We start from the raw sequence: 24,601 nt of genomic DNA, 5'->3' as shown, positions 1-24,601 counted from the left end.
TTTGTCTCCGGTGAAAGGAGGTGGAGCTGTACCAGGCGGGGACTGTACATTCTGTTTCATCAGCATCTCCTGCTGCAGAGACAGCTGCATCATCTGCTGCTGGATGCTGCTGATGGCATCATTGAGCAAGTCAATGGAGCGACTGCACTCATTCAGATCCAACTCTTCCTCTAGATAGAAGCTCCCATTGTTTCCTTTCCTGTCCGCTTCTAAGGCACCTGATGGAGTGGGCCCCTCCACCTCTTTATCTTTCAGGCCATCAATGCACATATCATCTTTAGTCGATGTTTCTTTCTCTCCATTGAGCTCATCTTTTGAGAGGTCTGCTTTAAGTGGGTTGGGCAGTGTGTCACTTTTGCCGCCACCTTTCTTGACTATGTGGAGAAAGGCTGCTTTACCGAGCTTCTGTCTCTGTCGGGCTGACAACACTTCCATTTTCTTCTTCTGGTGTTCAATGGCACGTCTTTTCTCCTCTAGTTGCATCCGAAGCTGGACAATTTCAGAAGCTAGAACATTAGCACCGCTACCATCAGCTGCACGTGCACATCCTCCTAAGGGAGATGAGGGGCTCTGGTCTCTTCTAAGTTTCCAAGAGGAGGCCAAGGGTCCGCTGCTCTCCGATCCATCTGGAGTGGTCCTTTGGGAGCTGGAGGCACTAGAGCGCAGGTCATGGTTACTGCCAAAGCGCTGCTGCTGGGCTTTACGCTCAGCGAAGGAGGTCATCCGCACACTGCTGCTGGCCATGCTGCTGGCCTGGGAGTGAGCACTGAGACACGGACTAGAGCGACCACTACCGCCGTTCAGGTCTTTGTCCTCATGTTCTTTCACATTCATGTCCTCTTGGAGTTTGGCTGATTCCTCTTCTTCATTATAGGCTTTCCTGGGCCAGCTGGGGTCCTTAGTAGTAGCAGCTTCATCCAAATCTTCTTCCTCTTCATCCAGATCTTCCAGCTCAGCATCCAGACCTTGGCCAGGCTTTGGTTCTTCCGAGTCAGAATGCAGGTAGAAACCTCCTGCAGGCTCTCTGGAGGGGTCCACACTGCTGGTGACAGTGGGCCTGAATGTTGCCTGACCCTGAGGGGACTCCTCTGAAAAGTTTCTTTCCTCACCAGAAGGTGTAAAGGTTTGGTTCAAGCTGCCGGGAGCTTTCCTACGTACAACTGATGAAGATCCATCTCCGCGACGTAGTGAGCCCCTTCCAGAAGACGGGGGCCCCTCACCACTCTCCTCCTCCTTATTTAAACATACAGACTTCTCTTTAGGCGTTTTGAGCACAGCAGGCATTAGTGGTTCAAGGTAAAAGCTTTCTGTTGCAGGTTTAGACTCAGAGGAAGGTTGGGGACCCACTGTGGCAGCTGCCTGTGTCCCGTCAACATGTTTTGCAGGAGATTCAGTCCTCATAACAGCTGCCAGAGTCTCTTCCTCTTTCTCCATATTGACATTACCCAGTAAGCCGTGGCCGTTGAGTCTACGCATTGCGGCCTGTGACGGCTGGTGGAGAGATGTCTGGTGTTTGGGTGTGACATTAATGACGTTTGATGCCAGGCTGTCCTTACTTATGGAGCGGGCCAGGCTCACACTGTCACCAGATGCGATGTCTGCATCACTGTCTGTAGCTGAGTGGAACATGTAAGGACTTAGTGTTGACAGAGGTCTGAAAAAGGAGAGGATGGACAAAATTCCTTATGTGAATATTACAGATAATATTCAAACTATGCCCTGTTAACTTTACACCTGGGTAAGAAATTGGCACTAATCACCCTTCTTTTAATAAGTGTACTTCTCATGCAGTTACACATTGTTGGTTAAAGCAAGAGTGGTTGGAAGATCCTGAAATGCAACAGTGGCAAACCGAGACAACATTTTCCAACCCTACTGTATCTGTAAATATTTGCTTTGAATTTAGACTCCAATTCCAAACTATGAACTAAAGGTTTGTTTGGTACCTCTGCCTCTTATCGGACCATGCAGTCATTGACCCTCTGGGATGTCCGTCCATCTGAGTCAGGGAGTTGGAGCGGTTTCTGAGACCTAAGATGAAACAGCAATAAGGACGTTCAAGAATTGAAGCCGCTCAACATGAAATACATGAAACCAATTAAAAAATCTGAATTTGTCACGGCAGAAAAAATGGACAAACATGGTTGATTTAGACAACACTAAGCATACAACATGAAGTTGAGAAATTATGAAAAGATACTAAGTACCCTCTGCTCTGAAAGGCTGAAGGCATGTCCACTGAAATCACTGCATCCACACCCACACAATCTTTCAAATGGCAACTAGCACTATGACCCAGACAATGGATGCTCTGTTACACTGCCATTTAGATTTTTGAAAACTACAAGGAAATAGGAGTCTAACAACAGTGGATGATCAAATCCTGAGCAAGGCAGTGAGGGAACTTGAAATGGATGCCAACTGCTATGAAGCTGCTCCATTTTGCACAAGTTTCATCATCGCATGTTTAAGAAACCAGAGCCCAAAGACAAGGACTTACCAAGAGTCAACCTTTTTGCTTTCACACTTCAACAGAATGGTATTTTTCCTTTATTTTATAGTAGTTATCTATAAATGACTAGTATTATCTACAAAAATAAAATAGCAGCCATTCTTTGCACACCACAGAAAAATATTTATTCGGGACAACCACCAATTCTGCTATGTTCTACTTTTCATAACATTAACTGCATTAAGGGAGGAATCATTCTCAGCAGAGCTCCAGCATATCATCAACCAATGGTTTTCAGGCCTGAAAACAACAAATCCTCCACACACAAATGATGAAAAACTGTTTAATACAACAATTCAGCACCCAGTAATTCAATCCAGTCACAGGTGTTTAGAATTTCCTTAACATAGACTTTAAATTACATGATTTCTTTACCTGTACCTTCTTCTCCATGCTGCTTCTGTTGCCGCTGTCGCAAGGGTAAGAGTGGGTGGGAAGGACTGAAGGATGGACCCCCTTTACTAAGAGCAAACAAAAAGAACTGAAATCAGTGACATTTTAACATCTAAATCCCACTAGTTCTTAATATTTCTAACGGCCGACTCTACAAACAAATTGAAAAAATAGTTTAAAAAAAAAAAAACTAAAACAAACTGGCAAAAGCATCACAAAAGAGTTGGCCTATTACATAGGGTACACCCAGGACAAAGACAAATATACAGATATTTAAACAGACAAAAAGACAAGCAAACAGCATTACAATTCCCAGCTCAGCCCTACTACCACTCCTCATTTCTGCTACAACACAATTTTAACAAACAATATTAGTGTCCCACACGTGTCAATCACACAAACACAGACAAACACAATAAAATGATGTGTATCCAGGTGCACATGAGGACCAAATTCAAACATGCTGTAGATCCTGCTGACCTTGGAGAGCTAACGTAATGGCTTAGGAGACAGGAGGATGGTGAGGTGGAATGATAAGGAAAGTGACAGAAGACTTACAGGGGATCAGAGTCTTCAGGGTGCAGGAAGTACCTGTTACAGACTTCAGGGCTGCTTTGGTTATCGGTTTGGAAGCTGCGCTTCGTGGCGTTGGAGATGGGCACTGACGGGCGGGCACTCTTGGGCTGAGCAATGGCTCGAGCTGAGTAGAAGAGGTGATAATATACATGTGTTCACTGAGGTTAGCAGTCAAAAAGGCCACAAAGCTTTTATGCTTTTTCTTGGAATAATCTTCAAAGCAATATGGAATAGTCAGAGTGGGTTACTATGGGGGAATTAAAGTCAATTTTAAAGGACTGAGAAAATTGTACTCAGTGTTCTTAATTTTCACATGAAAATTCAATAATTAACAGTGTGACAGCTGTTTGTCTGTGGTGTCTCAATGAGACTGGATAAAAATATGAGTTAATAAAGAAAAGAACTTTACAGCAGAGAGGTTAAACATGTTAGACAAGTAGTCACGCTCTGAGTCCAGAATCATGGATGTGGTTTAATTATAACACAATTCTACTGGTGTGCAATATCAGAGTGATAATTTTGTCAATTCAATTTTTGTCGACTAATTCATGTAAGAATCACTCTCTAATACCTACCATCTTTAAACTCTTGTAGATCTCGGGGTTGGACAAACTCTGGCTTGACTGTCTCCAACCACCAGAAGAGTTCCGCAATGAACACCATCACATTGTGCTGCATTGATAGCGCATAAACATTTATTAATGAATCAACATTGCTGAAATATTGTTGGATTTGCAGGACCAAGTTTGAAAACACACTGCAGATGTTAATAAATATGTCACCTTGAGTACAAGCGGCGAGTAGAGCAAGTCTTCCGTTGTCAGATAGAAGCTTTTATTTAGATATTCGCTGGCAAACTCTCTGAGCAGCTGGATGTTATACAGGCTATCAGCAATGGAGGATACTTCCTTTAGGCAAATATCTGATCAGACAGGCAGAGCATGGTTCAGATCAGGACACAATTCAATGACCTGATGGCTATAAATGTCACACTGACTGGACTGGGACTATCAGCCATGTGCAACTGACAAAATAGCATCACACACAGATATAACATTCAATGTGTTGGCAAAGAAAATGTGACAGGAAATTACTTCAGGGTAATCTATAATGGTGCCATTAAACAGGGGCACATATGTGCAAGTCAGCGAGCGAGAGAACTCTGCGGAAGTGCAGCATACCGTCGAGCTTCATGAGATCTGGGCAGTAGTAGTGAACAACTGTGAGTAGGGCAGCTCCGTCACAAACGTCCCTCATCAAGTCTTCGAGCAGTGGGAAGAAGGGCAGCTGTCGGCCTGAAGCATGCTCCCGACGATACCGTACCTAACCACCAGGGGGAGAGGATGAGGCTTTGATGAGATGAGATGCAACTGGACAAAAACCACATACCACCACAGTGCAACCAACCAGTGACACATTCAAAACATCCTAAATGCATGACTAGCGCTACAAGTACAAATGTCTTTTGTACTGAGAATTACATCAGAACTAGTCAAGCACATTTCATCCACGGATGTTTCTGCTTTGTTACTGTTGAGGACTTCTATATATAAGGACCACATCAAGGTTCTCCCCAGGTGTTTGATATCAAATAGTAGAATGAGTATACACTAATGCACCTCTGATGGATCAATTGCAGATTAAATGTAGTTTTTGGAAATGATGCCTCTAAGTGACAAGGTATATCGATCCACCCCGGTTAGGGAGAACCCTGAGCAGTGGTTTATTATGAGGAGATGAAAGTGGGGGTGTTAGAGCAGTTATATGAACAACACAGAGTTGATGGTCAGACTTCCTCTGGTCCTAGTGGGAAGGCAGCCAGCGGAGTGGCACACTCAATCCAGCCAGTGTGAACCAGCTGACTGTGAATGAAACAGGGATAATCACTGGCCCACTTATGGAAAATGAGTGTGTTGTTTCCACAGAAACTTACTTGCCTTGAAGTACTTAGTTTTGGAGAAATGCTCTAAATACTGGGTAGATAGCAGGGCATTTTCAGAGAGAATTCAGTTGATCAAACTGATACACATAACATAAATTAACCAGTGCCTTCGGCTGTAACATTTGCATCACAAGATGCATAAGTGGGAATGACATCAACAAAAAATCACATTAAGAGCTATGAGTATTTAATGGACAGTTATAATACCCCGTCATAAAAACAGCAATGCTCCATTTTAAAACACGTTCAAATCCTCAGTACACTAGTTCAACATTACGAGAACCACTAGGACTGTGCAATATGACAATGTATATCATGTGACAATACCAAAACATCTGTAATTTCAGATTATACTGTATTATCCATTTAATTTATTTTCAAATATTATATTTTTCATCATTTTAATTATGAAACCTGAAGGAGAATTTCATTTATTTGTCCTATTTTATGTACGCCTCACTGGTATTTTATATAGTGTTTTATACAACAATATTCATGTTGGGCCTGCATTCATTTTAAACTGCTCCCCTGTTATGTTTGGCTGGGATGTATATGGTTGGGATATATATGACAATGAACAAATGTTGGTCCCATATTTATTGTTTGCCATTAACCACTATATTTCATTTATGAATATTTTTGTACCTTTTATGTATTGATATTACCATGTTATATATTACACTCACTTTCAAAGCATAATAGGAAACAGGGGTTTCCATCTCGTCATTTCTGAGGAACCAGTTCATTAAATTTGAAGTAAATGTCTTATGTGTATCATTACCTGGATCACATTACCAGTATCAGGACATGAGATTTTGGTCATATCACACAGCCCTAATCCCACCACATGTCTAAAGGCACGAAACAGTTATGCAACTATAGTTACATTTAACACAAACGCATAGTTCGCTTGAAGAAGATATTAAACATACTGAAGGCATATTCTACAGAACTAAACCAACTACTGTGGAAGATTTGAACTACAGACCTCACTAGAAAAGCTTTACGACAAATCACTCCTACATCGGACAGTCCTCCCTGTCTAAGACGAGACACTGTACCGCTTCAGGGAGCTCCTCTGGCTCCAGCATGCAGTGGACCAACTCGTGCATCGTTTCAGGCTGACGCACGCGCACACACACATACACATACATACACATATAGAGAAGAGATACTGTCAGAGGAGATTGTGGTGACAGTGGACACAGTGTGAGAGAAGAGGAGAGACCAGAGAGGGGATGACAAAGCAGATCAGTGAAAAGGACGTGGCCAGGGATGGGACTGCAAAGCAAAGCAGAGGTGTAGCCATGGATTTGCTCTTATTTTCAGTGGGCAAGCAAATACCACACACACACACACACATCGAATCCACATGGCCTACTTAGAGCTTGAAATGAGATAGCGCACAGTGCTTACCAAAAGAATATCTTTCAGCATATCACAAAGGTTAGAATAACCTTACACCTGTGTGACACATTTGCCACAAAGAAAACAAAAAAAAAAAAAACCTGTCGGCTTTCTCCCCCTTGCTGACACACACTGGCTACAAGCAGCACAGAATGAGCTTGAATGAGCCATGGTGGAGTGTGCGCGCACATCAACACAGAACTATGCGTGCAAGGGGGAGAGGAGGAAGAAAATGGGGGTGGGGCGATAGGGGGAGGGAGCTCTGGCATCAAACTTACAGGGACTAGCTTCCAATACCATTTGGAGGGAGACTATCCAGTTTGCAGGGATAAGAGAGGGGAGGGAGGGACAGATGAGGAACAGGAGCAGAAAGATTAATAGGTCAGAGGTCACAGACAAAGAGGACTGGATCTGCTTCCGGTTTAAACAGAGAAAAAGAAAGCAGGGTCAGAACAAGTCCAAAATGCCATTCGGGAGAAACATTCCTTCCTAATGATTCCCGACATCAACTTTTGTCTTAAAAGACTTGGGTGCGATGAGACTCACCTGAATATATATTTGAGGAAACTGTCAAATAAAGGAGTTGGTTAAAACTGTCCACAGGAATGATGAGCTACTAACAGCAGAAAGTGGAAGACATCTGAAAGGAAAATGCTGCGAGTATCTTTACCTTCTGGTGGCTGGGGGACTCCAGCGGGTGGTGCTTTACTTTGTGTTCCCTTTCTGTAATTTCCCTCATTTTCATGTTCACCTGCAGAGGAGAAAACGCCAGGTTTATTTATATCCAAAAGACATTAGAAGAGACGGTATCCCAACATTTTATTAATTGTTCCTGATGTGTTTTGATTCTGTTATCCGGAGTCAGGAAATTTTCAAAGGCCTACAGACTTTGATTTGAATATGTCTGCAAAGGTTTCATTTGATCCCAGTATGAGGAGGATTTATTATTGTAGTTTCCAGGGTGAGCACTGAACTTTGATATTTTTATGGAACTGACTGAATTGCTTAGACACCATCACGTATTGAAAAGCGCTTTGTTGTTCATTACAATACTTTAGTTTGTCACAGCAGGAAAAACGCAGTTGATCCTAATAGGACCTGTTCCATTTAAGTGTCCCAGAAAGCCTTGCCAGTGGGCCAGCAGACACAAACCAAACACCTGGAACTGATGCACCCACATAGAATACATCCAAAAAAGTACTTAAACTTGAATGAACGTTGAAAAGTGTGTAGAAAAATTACAAGCAGAGCGTCAGTACATGCAGAATGCTTGTACCGATAATGACTGTGGTGTCTCATAATAAACTGAAACTATTTTTACACTTTTCATAATATAAAAGAGCTATAAAGTTGTGTTGTATATCACTGCTTTGGCAATAAGATACCAGCTATCAGCAACTGTAATGAGGTAGGAAGAACTTTTTTTAATGACTATCCTAGTTTAGTTTATTGTCTCAGTAGCATAAAAATGTGCTATACAAATTCTTATGGGTCAGACAGAAGAAACACTACATGGAATGTGGAGTTTAATACATTATTACTGTTACTATGGCTGTGATTTGACTTGAGAACAGGACAACTACCGTACTGTGCAAAAGGTTTAGTCCACCTCTAGCTTTATTGTATTTATAGGCTTGAAATGAGCAAACCTTTCTTTCTCATTCTCTTTTCCTCAGATACAAGAAAAAGCAGGAAATATGTGCACAGCCTTAAAAGAGACACAAAAAATAGGACCAATGTCCCAGTATCTCACTGACATGTTCTACCAAAAATCAATAAGTTAAATTTGTAAGGTTGTCAGGTTCTGCCGCGATGTTAGAGTCCTGTGGTCTTGATGCAGGCGATCAATCTCCCAATAGAAGTAGGTGGTACTTTCACTGGAGGATAACTCAACAAATTAAATGAAAGTTCATATATGACTTCCTATCAGTGCTCAATAGTAACTATATTGATATCTCTAACCATTTCTGTGTTATTAGCCATCAAAATATGGCCCATTATAAGTAAAGGCACATTTTAATATTTAAAAAATGTGTCAAAAATTCAAAAATCAAAATATCTCAAAACTGTAAACAAACATTGTAGACACTGTCCCAAGGAAGCTAAATCTAAAATTCTCAATAAATCGGACCAGTGGTTTCATTAAAGAAGATGTTTCAAGAAATTGCTAATGAAGACGAAGACTTCACAGTAGCTCATGGCATATCAGCCGGTGACATAAAAACAGAACTAAGTGTGTTCTAAAGGTTAAAGTTACTTTTTAGTATGACCCATGACCCCAATGGCAATACTGCTGTACATTCTTCCCATATATCCAGATTGGATCTTAACACATTGACTAAGAAATGCATGTGTGGTCATTAGAACTTTACTAAAACCAACAAAGCTAATGTTGACTTTTGGGGGTTTTGCACAGTACCGTATATTAAAAATAAAAATTAATTCCACTTTTTGTTCTCCCAGACAGACAAGGACATTGATGGTTTCAAGATGACAAATGAATATGCAGTGTCAAAATCTCTGCTGCCTCTGGCCTTCAAACCACTGAAAGCTGGGTGCAACATAAATTTGACATTCCTGTTTTGGATCAACACCCCTGTTTGTCACTCACTGAACACCAGTGGCAGAGGTTTCAACAATTGAGCTGCTATGACTTGTGATGTCAGTGTGAAGGACACCGTTCTCACATTGAGTTAGTTAATAAGATGCCAGCTGTGGTCACCATCTACCAGACATGAGGGGAATTCAAAGGTGCAGGAACATCATTTAAACCCTATGTAAAGTCTGAAAAGCATGCTGCTGTGTTTATGTTGCATTAACAGTGATTGCATTTATGTGCGAGTGTGTGTTTGGACCTTGTTGATCCAGAAGACCATAGCATCCTCCAGGTCAAAGGGCAGCTCCTTGGAGGCACTGAAGGTAGAGAAGCGCTTAACGGAAGCCACCACTTTCTCGATACTGATCATCTCCACTGTGTAGGCCATCATCAGAGCATCGATCATCGGCATGTGAGCGCTCTGGGTGAGAGAAACGAGAAACAGAGGACAATTCAGTTTCACTGGATTTTCTTAAATGTAATTAAGGATAAACCTGGAGGCATATAAAACTATTACAATATTATGAATATTTTGTGCATATAAAAAAAGACTATGGAACAAAATGTGTGGATGTATTAATGGAATATCATGTAACAGTCTGATTTTTTCTTTTAACCTCAATGGACAGAACCATAGAGCACAAGAATTTAGACTTTAAAGTTAACTTTTCCTGTGGTCAAAAATAAGATTTTATCCTTTATTTGTTTTTATCAGGGGTCAAATATTTAGGATTTTTGATATTTCTGAAATACTCCAATGCTTTTTTGAAAATATAGATTTTTAGTAGATGAATAGAGGAGCTACTTTGGTATATAGGTAAACAATTACAAATCAAAGAGAGGAGTACTGTCTAATCTATTCTTCCACTGGGAAAATTCTGAGGTTCTTAACATCTTAGTTTTGGAATATCCTACACAGCTTAAGCAAAGGTGAAGCATTTAATTTGGGACAATATACATCTGACCTCCCATCTATAAAAGCAGTCTTCAAGTCCTAAAGGACAGAGAACAGCCCAGCAGGAGTTTCCCCTGTCTGGGTGGCAACACCTGGTGCCTACCAGTCAAAATACAAAGCCTTGATAAACACAACAAAAACAAACACACGTCAAATGCTGGTAAATCTGACGCCCCTGCTGATACACCCCATCTTGGTACTCAACACTTTAATTCACTGGAAGCCTATCGTTAAGCCTTATTCATAGACCAAATCACCACACCCTGTAAAATGCATACCTAAATCCACAGCAGAGCAAATACAACACCAGTCATTGTTTCATTCAGTGCCTTGTGTAACATGCTGCTGGCCTAATCCAATTGGTGATGGAAGTGCACAGTGATTAAGCTTGTTAACAAAATGAATGAGTGCTAGAGCTTTCACCACAGCCCGTCCTACAAGGACACAGATCATAACAAGTGTAAAAATTGACTTCCAGATGAACCCACAATGAACAAGATGGGACAAAGTTAAACCATGAGGACAGGGTGAAGGTGCCAGCAGATTTTGTTTCTCAGGTGCTGTAACCCCGCCTTATTCTGGGGTTTATTACAAGTCTCACAGGCTTGGCCATTGTTTTGATTTTGGGTTGCAAACATGGCAATTCAGACGATCACACAGATTGTACACGTCAGGAAATGTGGGTATAATATCTTTAACTGGATGTAAAGCTAAAATGAGTGCACCTATAACAGCTGAATTAATTCTTTGCTGCATTGGTAACCTGGATGCAAGTGCGAAGTGAAACGTTACATACAGTATAAGTACTGAAAATGTAGCCACATACAGCCAAGGCCAGAAGGAGACAGAGGAAACTAATATCAGTCTCTTTGTGAAATGTTTCCAGCTGATTACGTGGCATAAAAATAAAGCTTTACTTGTTACCTTATCAACTATGTATTGTATGAACCACTGACTTGTTGATATCAGGTTTTAGGCTTGTCATTAGGTATTAGGTTCTTTCTGAAAAATGTGCTAAAATTTTGGTTTTAGTTTGGGTCAGAGTTGGAGAAGTTTACATAAATCAAGATAGTTAGTCCATCCAATAGAGCTAGTATGTCTTTCAAATTAAAAGTGCATGTTTCAAAAAATAACAGATAATGCGGTAAAAGCTTGTAAATTTCATTAAATATACTCATTATCATCAAGTTTTAATGAATCATAGACATGCTTGCAAACAATTACTGGTACTATATAAAAGTAAAAGTAATTTAATTAAAAAATGTTTGATTTTGATGAACATAATACTCCAAAAACTGACAAAAAAAACTATTCAAGTCATGAAATGAAAATTGTTATTTTAAGAAGCAATTTCAATTTAAAGTAGTAATTTAAATTATTAGTGATGGTGTTATTATACACTGACACAAGCCAAAAAGGTCAAATGTTTAAACGTCAAAAATAAACCGAGAATAAAGCGGTTACAAACAATACATGTGAAAGAATTTGTGCAAAATAAAAACAATAGAGGCCAACACGATGTGCAGCAAAGTTTTTAGATCCTCTCATGTTGCCCTTCATCAGTGCAGTGTGGGGCCCTTGGGAGCAGGTGCTGCTGTTGCCCTGGGCTGTGTGCACTTCGACAGACTGAGTGTGAACACACCACAGCCGACCCATGAGATTGGCTCTCAGGGTTTTACAAGCTCCAGCTGTTTCCCCAACAAAACTCAAAGAAATTACAAAGAAGCCGACTGCAAGTATGGGATGTTACGTTCGACACAGACACATAGAAAACAGTTGGTTGCTATGGAAACAAAATGTCAAGTCAGCAAACTGAGAGGGAGTGCAGGGGGGCTTCGACAGTCTATTAGAGATAAGCGATGTCCTACTGAGGATTTTCCTTCCCCTCTCCAGAATTTTTGTCTGGCTGCTTACACACAGGCCTGTGAGGATTATTTTGTCAGACCTCTAGCAGGAAACCAGACACACATCCCTGAATACCCCGTCTGCAGGGAGGAGGTCGGCCCAACACCAATGCTCGTTTCCATGGTAACTCAAGGGTAGGAAGATGGCTGAAAACAAGCACACTGCTTGGCGTTCATTCTATCCTGTGTGAGGGCTCTTTGTGAAATTGCGAGACATCGGATCTTATTGCCACGAGGGTGGGTGGAAGGGGGGGTGGGCTGTACTCCAATGTGCTGTTGATACAGGTGACAAGGTACAGGATGACAGTTACATGTGGTGATGTTTAACTGTTTAAAGGCTACCCATGAAAATATTTTTGGTAAGGTCAGTTAAGTTAAGCTAACAGTTTCCTCTATAACATTACCTCTATGTTAAAACACAAAACATTTTACCAAAACCATTAAGCAGTGGTGGATGAAAGGTATCATAACTGGGAGTCTGAAAAAAGGGAAGCATTAAACCTAGATAAAGGTAACTGAAAATGGAAAGAGCGAAATGAAAAACTGCAAACCGAGAACAGGTTATAGCCAGAAGAGGAGAAACCACAACCACTAAGCAACAATATGCTTTTTGTGGAGTGAAAATAAGACTGGCCATTAAGCTCCTCAGGCAGAAAAAAAACACCATTTCCATAGCACAATAACAAACACAGCACACATCCTTTTACAGCATTCCTGTGCATAGGAGTCTTCACACAAAATACACAAGTCAAATACCACCCCACTGACTAAAATAAATCCATATATAGCTAAATTTGTCTCACTCGGCAGCATCAAAATTATAATCTAATAATAAGCAACATATACCGCCTGTGTACTCAACTGAAGAATATCTTACATGCATCCACTACATAGACTTACTAGTGTCCAAAGCAGCTGTGACTGAGATTGATTGCGCTTGTGGATAAGGATGAAAGCAAAGGGCTCCTCCCCTCATTTCAATGTGGTAAGATAATATATCAGAAGCAGGAAGAGCAGGGGATGTTACAGGTACAGAGCAAAGCTGCAGTAGCTTCTGGCCTTGTTTCCCTCTTCTTCTACAGGTAATTCACCGTACGAGTCGCATTTTGTAAAACCTGGTTGGTGCTGAATTTCAGTGTTACACAATAAGAGCTTAAAGCAACACTTTTGATTTATGTTCATGTAAAGGAATAATGGAAAGATAAATCGGCAATTAAAACATACCTTTACCTCACTGAGGGTAAAAATAAAGGCTGCACAAAGTGTCCAACTGTGTTTAACATATAGCGCTGCTAGCATGCATGGCTCACATCACAGTGAAAGTCAAGCTTCATATTACAGAACAAAATGACAGGTTTCTGGCTCTGCATGAGTGAAGCCAACTAGCTTTAAGTCATTCACTTGTTCAAGCGCTAAATTATCCACTAATTATCCATAGGGTCAGATGAAGGGAAAGTGAACATGTGCTAATGCTAATGGTTTTAAGCCTGCCAAAGACATTGAAATAGTTAACATTCAGTATGTGGTCACTGAAGTTGAGACACCAGCACCTTGCTCCTCAATCAGAACCAGTCTACTGAAGAAGGGCTGATTTCAAGAATGTGTTGCAGAAATTCAGATGTTTATAAGGTTAAAATCATGACACTGAACACAAAGAATTTTAAAAAACTGTGTGAGCCAACCACATGCTGAATGATAAACATTTGAAATGATCAGTAATATTGTAAGATAAATGTTTGACACATGAAGCAGAGTTGGAAACTTAATGCTTTGTAACTGTATATTGTTCATTATTTTACATACATACCAAAGTATATTTGTTATATTTACTTTTTATATATAATAATAAAAGTGATCAAGGACTTGTGAATTTTTGTTCAGTATTTAAGTACTCCATTAAATGTTGGCTGTTAGGCCTGTGGCCTAGTGACCAAGGGGCCTTGCGACTACGTAACAGAGTTTTCACTCTAATTCATAAGGCAATCAATATTTTGCAAGAAATATGGGCAGTCTTGTAGATAAACATGTTATCTAAAATACCTATGTCTATTGAGAACAATAGTTGAACAGGAACAGCATGTTATCCATTTTTGTGTAAACCCTAAAAAGTAGATGTACTTTTTCAGCGGCTACATGGCTGAGCATGTTTTTTGTAATCTTCCCATAAAAATTTTAACTCAGGCAAATTATCATACATACCATTTTAAAGTATGTGTTAATACCAACACAGAAATATAAAATAAACGTATTTGTGTCATTTATTTAAAAAGTTACAGGTCATTGAACAGCAACTTTGTGCCTACATGACAAACAATTGAAATTCACCTGATAATTGACCTAGGTGTCCACTCACCATTTTGATGGGCATACAGGCCAAGTCTCCCTCTGTGACAGGTGTGTCGTCACTCTCTACAACGTAAATGCCCTTCCTGGACAGAGCCTGGATGACGGACATGTGTGACTGAAGAGATGCCGCCTGCTCTGTCTTGAGGATGAGGGTGCAGACACGGCAGTAGAGCTCACAGGACAGCAGCAGGCGGATGACAGGCGGTTTGATGTGTTCCTGGTCATACTGATCTGTGTAGAAGGGGTCCCTTAGGTCTTCTGGAATATGGTCTGTTATGAAGATGAAGACAATAGTAAAATTAACCATGTGCTACTGAAGTACTGATGTGCATGTTAAAGATTACTTTGCAGGACACATATTGTACGATGACAAAAAGGAGGCTCACAATATGTATCTCAGCCTATGTCAACCACTTTCACAGTAAGTATCAGCCAGCAACAAGGATGCATCAAAGGCTTCCATGTAAAACTTGCTCCACGTTGGCTTAGTTTGTTTGGAGCAAACAAACCTATTTGCAATTGTAAGTCACAGCTTAAAACATGAGGAGTAGATCAGAAAATAGATCCATGTTGAGCCGAGACGTCAGTGAGAACAGGCTTCTCAGGTGACAGAGTGGGCTTTGTCTGCACCACTTTAACAATACTGGAGCTACACAAATGGAGGAAAAAAAAAACAAAAAACAAAAAAAAACAGTGACCTACAGGGAGATTCTGTTGCTTTGAATATGAAGTCACTCACAAAACCAGAAACCACAGCCATATAAGGAGATGAAGCAAAGCACTTGACTTCAGGCATGCACAGACCAAATTTATACATGAAGGTAATTTACACCAACTGAAACTTAAAATGAGGCTGCACAGATCCTAAAAATATGTATAGAATTTCCACTTTTCATCAAAAATTGTGCGGCAAATAACTTCCTTTGAATCTGCTTTGAACTGAACTGCGCCTGAGCTCCAGTAACTAGGCATAAGCTGCATGTGTGCTTGTGGGGTGTTCTTAGCATCTGCTCTGAATGATAGGATAAAAAGGAGCCACTCAGCAATCTCCTCTTCACAAAAGCAGGAAGGCAGCCGGCTTCTCTCCGCTGGTGCCCAAAATAACAATGGCTTTGTACATGATCCACTACATAAAACTATGGAGCTGCACAGGTGAGAAAGCCACAGCTCAGGATCTGCATACTTCGGCTACATCATCAAGTGTTGTGATACTGTCTCAGGTACTGCAGTCACAAATGCATTACTCCACAGGGTTTCTGCTAAGCTGTTCATTATTTCTACATTTCTGGGGAGTCCTCTGGGAGGCCTGCCAGAACACGTGGTCCCACAACTAAGGATACTGTATTCTACATTCATAGAAAAAAGGCAAAGTAGCAAATACATTAGAACACCCGTCATATATTGTCCCAAAAGTGAATCAAATTGTAGTTTGGTTGGTTAATCAATAAAATAACTTATCATTTCATTATTACCAGCAGTGACAATGACTACTTTATGTTCAAAATCAGTGTAGACTACATTTACATGCATAATAAATTTACTATTAAACCAAAATACAACCATATTCTGATTTTCATCATATATACATAAATAGCATATTTGATTTGGATTTTCTGATCTAGGTCTTGTTCCAAATGTAGCATCTTCTGTTTAAGATGTAGGAGATATGCCCACATTCTGCAGGTTTTAGGAGTATTTTTTAGATGTGCATAGAGCATATTTGGAATGTGCCTTTCTGTTAGGGTTTTTTTTTTTTTTTTTTTGAGCTAATTGTGATGCACAGTGTTGTACTCTTTTTAGTCAGCTCTGTGCAAAGTACTTTGAACCAGAAGAGATACATGCCCAAAAGAGAAGTCTGTATTTCTGAATGGACAAAACAATACCTTCTTATAGACATTATGAAATCAATGGATATTAACAGATTTTGACTTAATTTTGTAAGATTGTCATAATTTCTACCTTTTTAAGATAGTGAATTAAGGCAGGAAAGAGGGAGGCTGTGTTCACATTGTTAAATAAGTCTGCCAAAGGTGGAAAAAGTAAAGAAATAAAATGGCGTGACCTGCTCCAGCTGTTGCTGAGAACTACCAGTCTACTATATTTTGATGCGATAAATGACACATACTGACAACAATCACACACTGCAAAAAATGACTGATTGAGTAACAGAGAATTTACAGACTTCTGCATCTAATCCATGCTTGTGTTTTCAGGCTGTGGAAAATTTAACCCATCATGCATATTTCACCTAACTACCAGTGTCATCCACATTTAACAAGGGTTAAATCTGGGATTGACAACTATGAATATTGCTCTCTGAAACGATGACAGATACATCTATCTTTATATTTAATCTTGATTTGGACCCAAAGAGAAAAGAGCTGCAAAAAGACTACAACAACCTCTGTACTCTGTATTTTAATCTCAATTCATCAGAACCACACAGACCCCATCGATATGTTGTCAGCCACAATACAAATAAGGATGTCACACAGTATCAGTGCATCATGTGTAACATCCAGCAGTGAGGGTCACTCCTGTAGAGATGTGTCTAAGTATATAAACACAGAACAGTGGGAGTGATTGTGAATGAAAACAAAGGGGTCTGACTGGGGCGAGTCTTCACGTTTGACTTAATTCCACAGACACTGATGTCTCATGGCAGCTGCCCCCCACCCTGCTGCCACCAACAGCCAGTACTGAAAAATGTACTGGGAAGGGGTGGAGCATGAAGATGGGGTCTGGCAATGAGACGTAGGATAAGGTACAGTGAAGTCAGCCAACCAAGTCGCGATTAGCTACAAGCTGGGCTACAGCATGACAGGAACCAGCAATGTGCCAGCAAACACGACAGGTGCTCACCCTCATTGGCACTGGGTCTAGCTAACTGTGTGTGTGTGGCCCAGACTGGGAGCAGCTGTGGTACTTACAGAGGGCAGTAGGACAGGAGGGTATGTACACAAAAACACATGATCAAAGACTAATAAATACACAGCAGACACACCTACATCTCCATCAGCCCCCACATCACATCACGGCCACATTTCATTAGACTCTTTAGCTTTTGTCTATGATTTATTATGAGAGTCTGATGAACAACACAGAAGCATTAGCAATGTAGGAGACACCATATGAGCCACAGGGTGAAAAGCAAATTGGCCTAACATATTCAGTTCCCACGGGAGGAAGATAATTGCAGCTGCACCTGAGAGTTGCCTCCCCCCAGACCACCAAAGCTTTGGAGCTACAGTATGCTTTCTAATGCAACGGAAGAGCTTTTCCATCCAAGTTCATTTGTGATTCATCGTTTCTGTTTCTACCAAGATCTTACTGTATGCTCCATCTTTCAGCCAATTTTGTTAGTCAGAGTCTGTAAAAGTGAACTGAGCTGAGAAACGTCAATCAGGCTTGACATGATCTCAGAAATAGAAGACAAAGTCTACATAATGAACCCTAGAGCAAGAGAATATTTAAAGAAAGAGGCAGGAAAGAAAAAAAAAAAACACTGACAAAGCTTTCGATCTAACTTGGATTATCATTAAAACTCCAGTGTTATTGTTATTTGTTTACAATGAATGCTTCAGTGGCATTTGGAAATCTCTGTAATGACCACAGATATGCAAGAGACCACAGAATACAAAGGAAAGCTTGTATAACCTCTGAAATAATGATGAATGATGTGACCAGACGATACACTGATGCAACCATCATGCAAAACAGTGAATGATGTGACAGATAGCTGAGGCTTACACTGACTAAGCTTAACAGCTATAATAAGGAGGCACCCTGAAGCGATTCAAAAGGTAAATATCAGGCCCTCAGTAAAACAATAGAGGCTCACTGTGATGATAATCCTACAAGGCTTTCGTCTGCACAATGATTAAACACCTGCCGACCAGTCAGGATGTTCTCTGCTGACATGTCTGAGTTTACAGGTTAAATATTTATCATGTGAGTGAAGGTTCTCAGGGAAAAATTAGGCCAACATTCTCACACGACATGCTTCTTTTCATGGTTAATAAATAGCCACTCATAATGGAAAGCTCTACCACAAGGCAAGTAAAATTTAAGACTGTATAAACCAAGAGATACACAACAACTGTACTCTTTGGGGCATCTCCACACTTTAACTTTCAGTCTGCTACAAAAAGCAAGCTCATCTGTAACAGGAAGATGACCAACATATGACCGTTTATGATAAGACATACAAATTTTTCAACAGACTCACTAGATAGAGCAACAAAGTGATGTCTACTATTTGGGCCAGTACCTACAGCATATCTTTGTCCTACACTGGATTCATCACTGATGGATCTTTATCACAACATATAATTTGATAACACTGTCAGGTTGGAGAGCATCTTGATAATGCCTGAACCCTGAAGAAATAAGATATTTCCATCCTTCCAGTGCACTGACAAACATAGGCATATGTATTTAATTTAATTTTTGAGTAGAAACAATGTTAGCGACCATATCTCAAATTATGAGATGCACCTGCATGCAAAATTTTGTCTGCCATGTACATCATGATTGATTTCTGAATTTACATGGTGTAATAAATACAATGAATGGTACTTTTCTACTGCTGGTATCAGTTCGACGCAGCACAGCTCACGGCGGCCTTGCCAACAGCATGCAGAATTTCCATTTGGAGGTAGAGTACTCACTAAATGGGGCTACTCATGAAAGCAACACAGTATAAGCAAATGTGATACCAAATTTAGTGAGATTGCACCTATGAGCAAGAGAGTCGTGATGGAAGCTTAAACGTACAACTTTTTAAGTTATCATTTTTGAAATTCAATGTTATCTTAAGATATTTTCTGGCAAAAACATAGAAGTTAACACTTAGAATGTGTATTCAATTTGTCAAGATAGAGCCTAATTGAAACTTTGCTGACAGTTGCTGAGATATGTTGACAGCTATCGGGAAAATGCTGACATTTTCAGAGGTATTCCACTACCTTGGCTCAACATCATGAAACATTACATACTGGTGCAGCTGCATAAACAACACCAAAACAGAGTAAAAACCCTCACCAGTGTTTTGCCACATGATCACTTAAAAACAAATAGACTTTAAAGAGTTTCTCGTAAAGAAAACTTTAGGGGTATGTAGCATTTCACCGGTGTATCATTTATTTTTTTCTGTGATAGTGATAGATTATATCCTTCAATATCAAGTAAAAATGGCCAAAAAGAATCATTATTAAAGAGAGAAATTTCACTGCCATCATGGAATATTTTATCACCCACCTCTACTTCTAAGTGCTATAACAGATACAGCTCACAGCAACGGCTGCATCTGTAGGTCTTCAGCCTTCACTCAGTCACAGTCCTCAGATCCATAGTAAAAACATCTACTCACTTTATCATGTACTTCACCAGTTGAGCTTATGAATGTCCTAGCTGTGTTAATATCCTAACATTTTGTATCACTGTTGAGAAGGAGCACTCAGAATATGAACTTAACAAGAGAAGATTAGCAATGCCAGTGCAGAATTCTAAAAGCTTATGATATTACTAGTTTTAAGGCAGAGCAAATCCATCTTATTCAGCTCTGTTGTAATCACAGACAAGACAAGAAATCTGGCCTTAAGGCCTTGTTACTGATGTTGATACTATCTTAACAGGGGAATGTGAATGACTGGCAGCAGTGCTCAGTATTTTCCAGCCTCTGAGTTCAGTCTCACAAATATAGCTTAATCCTCAAAGCTTGTCACTCAACCTGATTTGGGTTCAATCTCACTGGCCACCCTACAAGACTGGAAGGATCTGGTGGGTGAGCGAGTCAGACAGAGGCTTCAGTTGCCAAATGTCATGGGGGAATTAGTGTTGGCTCAAGTGAACACATACCCAAATATTTCTCTCTTGGGATTTTGATGTCAGCGTTTCACCACTGTAGCTAAAGCAATTCTGCTGACTGCCCATGGGATGAAATAAAAACACTCTTTCAACAGTATCAGATTCAATAATGAGACATGAAGGAAAATATGTGCTATCTCAGCTTCAATTAAAATACCTGAGGTCATGAACCTCATGCTACCTTTTACACCTATAGTTATGCAAGTCATAAGGTTTCTGTGTAACGCCTTAATGGATGTTAAATTACTTACCAATGCCATAGGCTTTGGCAAAGAGCCACCGCAGGTTGGCAGCTATTTTTGCTCTGGCGGAATCATACATCTCCAGTGGTACAACTTCCATTGTGCCTTCTGCAACCCCAGCCAAATCCACTTTTCTCCTGGTATCATCACCACCAGCACACAAATCAACATCCATCCTTTAAAAATAACAAAAAAATAAACAGCACGTTAGACACAGAATTACACCTTCCATAATGCCGAGTAAGGGATACAGGCAAATAACACATCATTATCTGTCAGAATAGATAAACCTCTCCTTGGCAGTGCCTCTGATTAGACAGAATCTGTATTAGAGTGATTGTAGTGTTCGTTGATTGTTAAGGAAAATGCTGTTTTCAGTTGTGCTCTTAATACTCCCCTCACTGGGTAATTAAGCTTAAATTTGGTGGTTGAGACACAACAAGTACCACAGCGGTATCTTTCCAGGCATGAACACCTTCATTATATCAAATCACGGGTAACAGACTAAAGATAGTGCCTCCTTTACAGCATCTTTTAGTTAAGAAAATTTCTTTAGGTAGGTTTGTAAGTAGAAGCTCACTGACTACAATAATTCTCTATAAGACTCCCCAGTCTTTTTTTTAACAATAAATACTTGGATGTTGACCGTAAAACACCCGCCAATTATTATTAATATTGGCATATGGAAACTGTTATTCACTCCCTGATATTAATACTGTTCCTGTGAATCACTACATCATTGGAAGGACACTTTCACTTTCTATTAAAGATCATATCTTGTCCAAGACCACTTACATCTTGGCCATTGTTTTGTTAGCCTGGCCGAGCTTAAATATTAACTTGTAAATGAAAATGTTCATGCACCTGCTTCCAAGATGTTACATACGTGTTTAGAATTATTAAACCAAACAAATTTACCCTCGTTGAAGATGTTCTTATTCCTTTTACATTATATTATATAGCGTTTACTCAATATTGCCTCTCCCCTTTTGCATTAGAATACTACACATGGGCCAACGCTGACTTGTTAATTTAGCTAGCGTTGAGTAGTTAATAGCTTTTAAACTAGCATAGCTGCAACATCAAACAAGATGTAACGTCAATATTCTGGTGTTGTAATAATTTCAGTGGCCACGGTGAAACACTTAGCTCACATGGGACAATATTTGCCTAACATTAGATTCGCTAAACGGCCATGCATGCAAATGTAAAGCAGTTAACTGCGCCGGCTAACCGTTAGCTTGCTAGTGTGTTCTGCATTCATCGGCCCCGTGAATGACGCTAGCTTAGCAGCAAGACGTTACCTTGAAAGGTGTGGTGTATTTCCAAGACACCCTTTAGTTCCGTCGGCCTAAACAATTAACCAAGGACCTGCCTCGCTTTACAGTGGCCTGCTGTGTAAAAAATACAGCAGCGGCAGCAACGCATCGTAGCAAGCTGCTAATGCTAGCAGGGAGGCGAGTCTGTATGGTCTCCTCCCAGCAACAAGACCTGATTCGTACTGCAGTCGACGGGGCCGTCGGTCGCAAAGTCCCGCTCAAGCCAGCCGCTGTCAAAAGTTCACTGCGCGTCTATTCAGCAAGTTACGGTAACGGGACCGGAAGTGGTGAAAATGGACGCTTTACACGTCAAGTGAAATGATATAATTTAAACATTCTAAAATACTGGAGGAAAATTTCACATACACAGAAGTAAATATTGGAAAAGACGCCCAAATTTTAAAGTCTTTATAGATTCAATCAATAGAATTTATCTTTAACAAAAAAAAAAGCACAAACACTCTGACAATTTATAAACAATTCTTTAAAATGGAATTAATTTACCCTCTGTTGTAATTTTTTTTCTTAGATATTTATGTTTTAAGTTATTATTATTATTATTATTATTATTATTATTATTATTATTATCATTATTTTTATTATTATTATTATTATTATTATTATTAGTCTTTTCTTCTTTGTGTCTGTAAGCCTTAATTTATTTGTTTGGATGATTTTTATTTTTGACATCTTGATGTTTATTTAAAATTTCTCTATGTTTGTGCATATATATTTTCAGTAAAGTTGGAAAAAACACGTCAAGTGAAATGCTATAATTTGAACATCCTAAAATACTGGAATACCTGATTACATACATACATACAAACATATATACATACATCCTCTTCGGCTTGATTAGAGATCAGAACGATTTGGATGTTTTTTGTGGGGAGGAGGGTTTAGTTTAGTTTAGTTTAGTTCAGTTTTGTTTTGTTTTTGTGAATAAAATAAATCACCAAAAAGTTTTTAGGTTAGTCAGAAGTTTCACATTATTATTATTATTATTATTATTATTATTATTATTTATTTATTTATTTTTTTGTTCTACTATACTGATACATTTTCTCAGTGTTAATATTTCATGCGTTTTCTATATTATATTTCAAATAAAATGTGTTTAGGAGATTCACAGATTATTACAGTCTATATTTATTTACATTTTACATAACATCCGAACTTGCTTTTGGAGTTGGGCTTGAAAATAAAATAGAAAATAAAAACTGTATAATAATGTTCAACTTGAAAATTAAAATAGTAAAACGTGTTTCACTTCCAACATCATGAAATGGCATTATCTGCATTGATATTTGTGCACACATCCTAACACATACAAAATATAATGTCAGGTCAAATATAACATGACCAGCCATAAGATGTCTAACAGGGCTTATTCACCTTTTAAGTCATGAGGAAATTTACTGAATGTAACACACTTAATTATAAGCAATGTGTTTGACACGGAGTTTCCTGGAAGACCTCCAGTTCAGGCAACTTTGCATGGAAACAGTAGAATAATGGGAAATCTGTACATCATCTTTACACTTAAATATATGGATGTTTTCTGCCTACATTACCTACCTCAGTTTTTTTTTTTTTTTTTTTTTTATGTAATGAGCTAAAATTAAAAAAAAAAGACTTTTCCACATTGTCTTCTTGGAATCAAAATATGGCAGTCAGCTGAGCTCTGAGGGATTAATGATAAATAAAATCATAAATGAAACAAATATTGCTCTGAGGTAGTTTAGCATAATTTATAGCCATTTTTGTTAACTTATATGTCTCTATACCTTCCTTTTTCCCTCTGCTAAACCACAAACAGAGGATTCCAACTCAATGACACAAGACTGTTTTTTGTTCTGTGTCATGGGGACCTAGCAGGGTAAAAAGCTCTTGAGCAAGTAGTCCGAGTTTGAGAAAAATGTATGATTTAATACTGGAGGGTGTTAGAGAACTTATACTTTATTCCATGTTCTTATCCATATTTAATTTCTAAGACCATGGCAAGTCATGGTGAGCTGTTGTCTGTTCACTTTGCCTTGTATTCTGTCCTCTATCTGGATCTGCAGACAGTTTGTCTGCAGCCCAAGGTTCCAAATCATATTCGTCCCAAATGATTTGTTGCTGTCTTCTTTAGGAGTGAACATAAGTGCGTCACTCTCTATGCTTCCTTCGGTTTGGTCTACGTTATGTTATGGGTGTATTTAAAGTATTCAGTCCGCATCCTTCATGTTGGACCAATACCTGAATTATGATACTTGTCTTACATAAAGTTTGCAAAATTGGGAAGTGCATTCAGAGTCAGATATTTCAGTCTTGTGTATTCAGCTCTCACAATGTTTCCTGCACAATACATCCAGATACTTTTTTTTTTCAGTCTTCAGTTATTTTCTACATCTGCTCAAAGAAAATCCAGGCTGGTGTCACCAACAGGATTCTCATATACAACATCAGACTGGTAAGTGCAAATTTTATGTATTTAGTTTTTGTCTTACCAACAATTGAAAAAGTAAAATCATGGTGGGTTTGAGTGAGTCATATGGA

The 24,601-nt window shown here is 39.4% G+C and overlaps 1 protein-coding gene across 1 annotated transcript in view; it reads right to left on the bottom strand.

Annotated features, from left to right (window-relative positions):
* The window catches only part of camsap1b (calmodulin regulated spectrin-associated protein 1b), a 28,189-nt gene extending 5,921 nt beyond the window's left edge, over nt 1-22,268 (bottom strand). The window contains 13 exon segments of the mRNA XM_030142615.1: nt 3-1,654; nt 1,947-2,031; nt 2,888-2,973; nt 3,497-3,605; nt 4,057-4,153; nt 4,264-4,403; nt 4,663-4,804; nt 7,109-7,141; nt 7,501-7,581; nt 9,686-9,847; nt 14,639-14,901; nt 20,751-20,917; nt 22,046-22,268. Of these exon segments, the coding sequence (XP_029998475.1) occupies nt 3-1,654; nt 1,947-2,031; nt 2,888-2,973; nt 3,497-3,605; nt 4,057-4,153; nt 4,264-4,403; nt 4,663-4,804; nt 7,109-7,141; nt 7,501-7,581; nt 9,686-9,847; nt 14,639-14,901; nt 20,751-20,916 (3,016 nt within the window). The 5' untranslated portion in view covers nt 20,917; nt 22,046-22,268.
* Nucleotides 22,269-24,601: the final 2,333 nt, after the last annotated feature.

The sequence above is a fragment of the Sphaeramia orbicularis genome, chromosome 9, assembly GCF_902148855.1.
Source record: "Sphaeramia orbicularis chromosome 9, fSphaOr1.1, whole genome shotgun sequence".
Taxonomy (NCBI): Eukaryota; Metazoa; Chordata; class Actinopteri; order Kurtiformes; family Apogonidae; genus Sphaeramia; species Sphaeramia orbicularis.
Note: the sequence above shows the minus strand (reverse complement) of the source record. Positions and strands in the feature narration are given on the sequence as shown.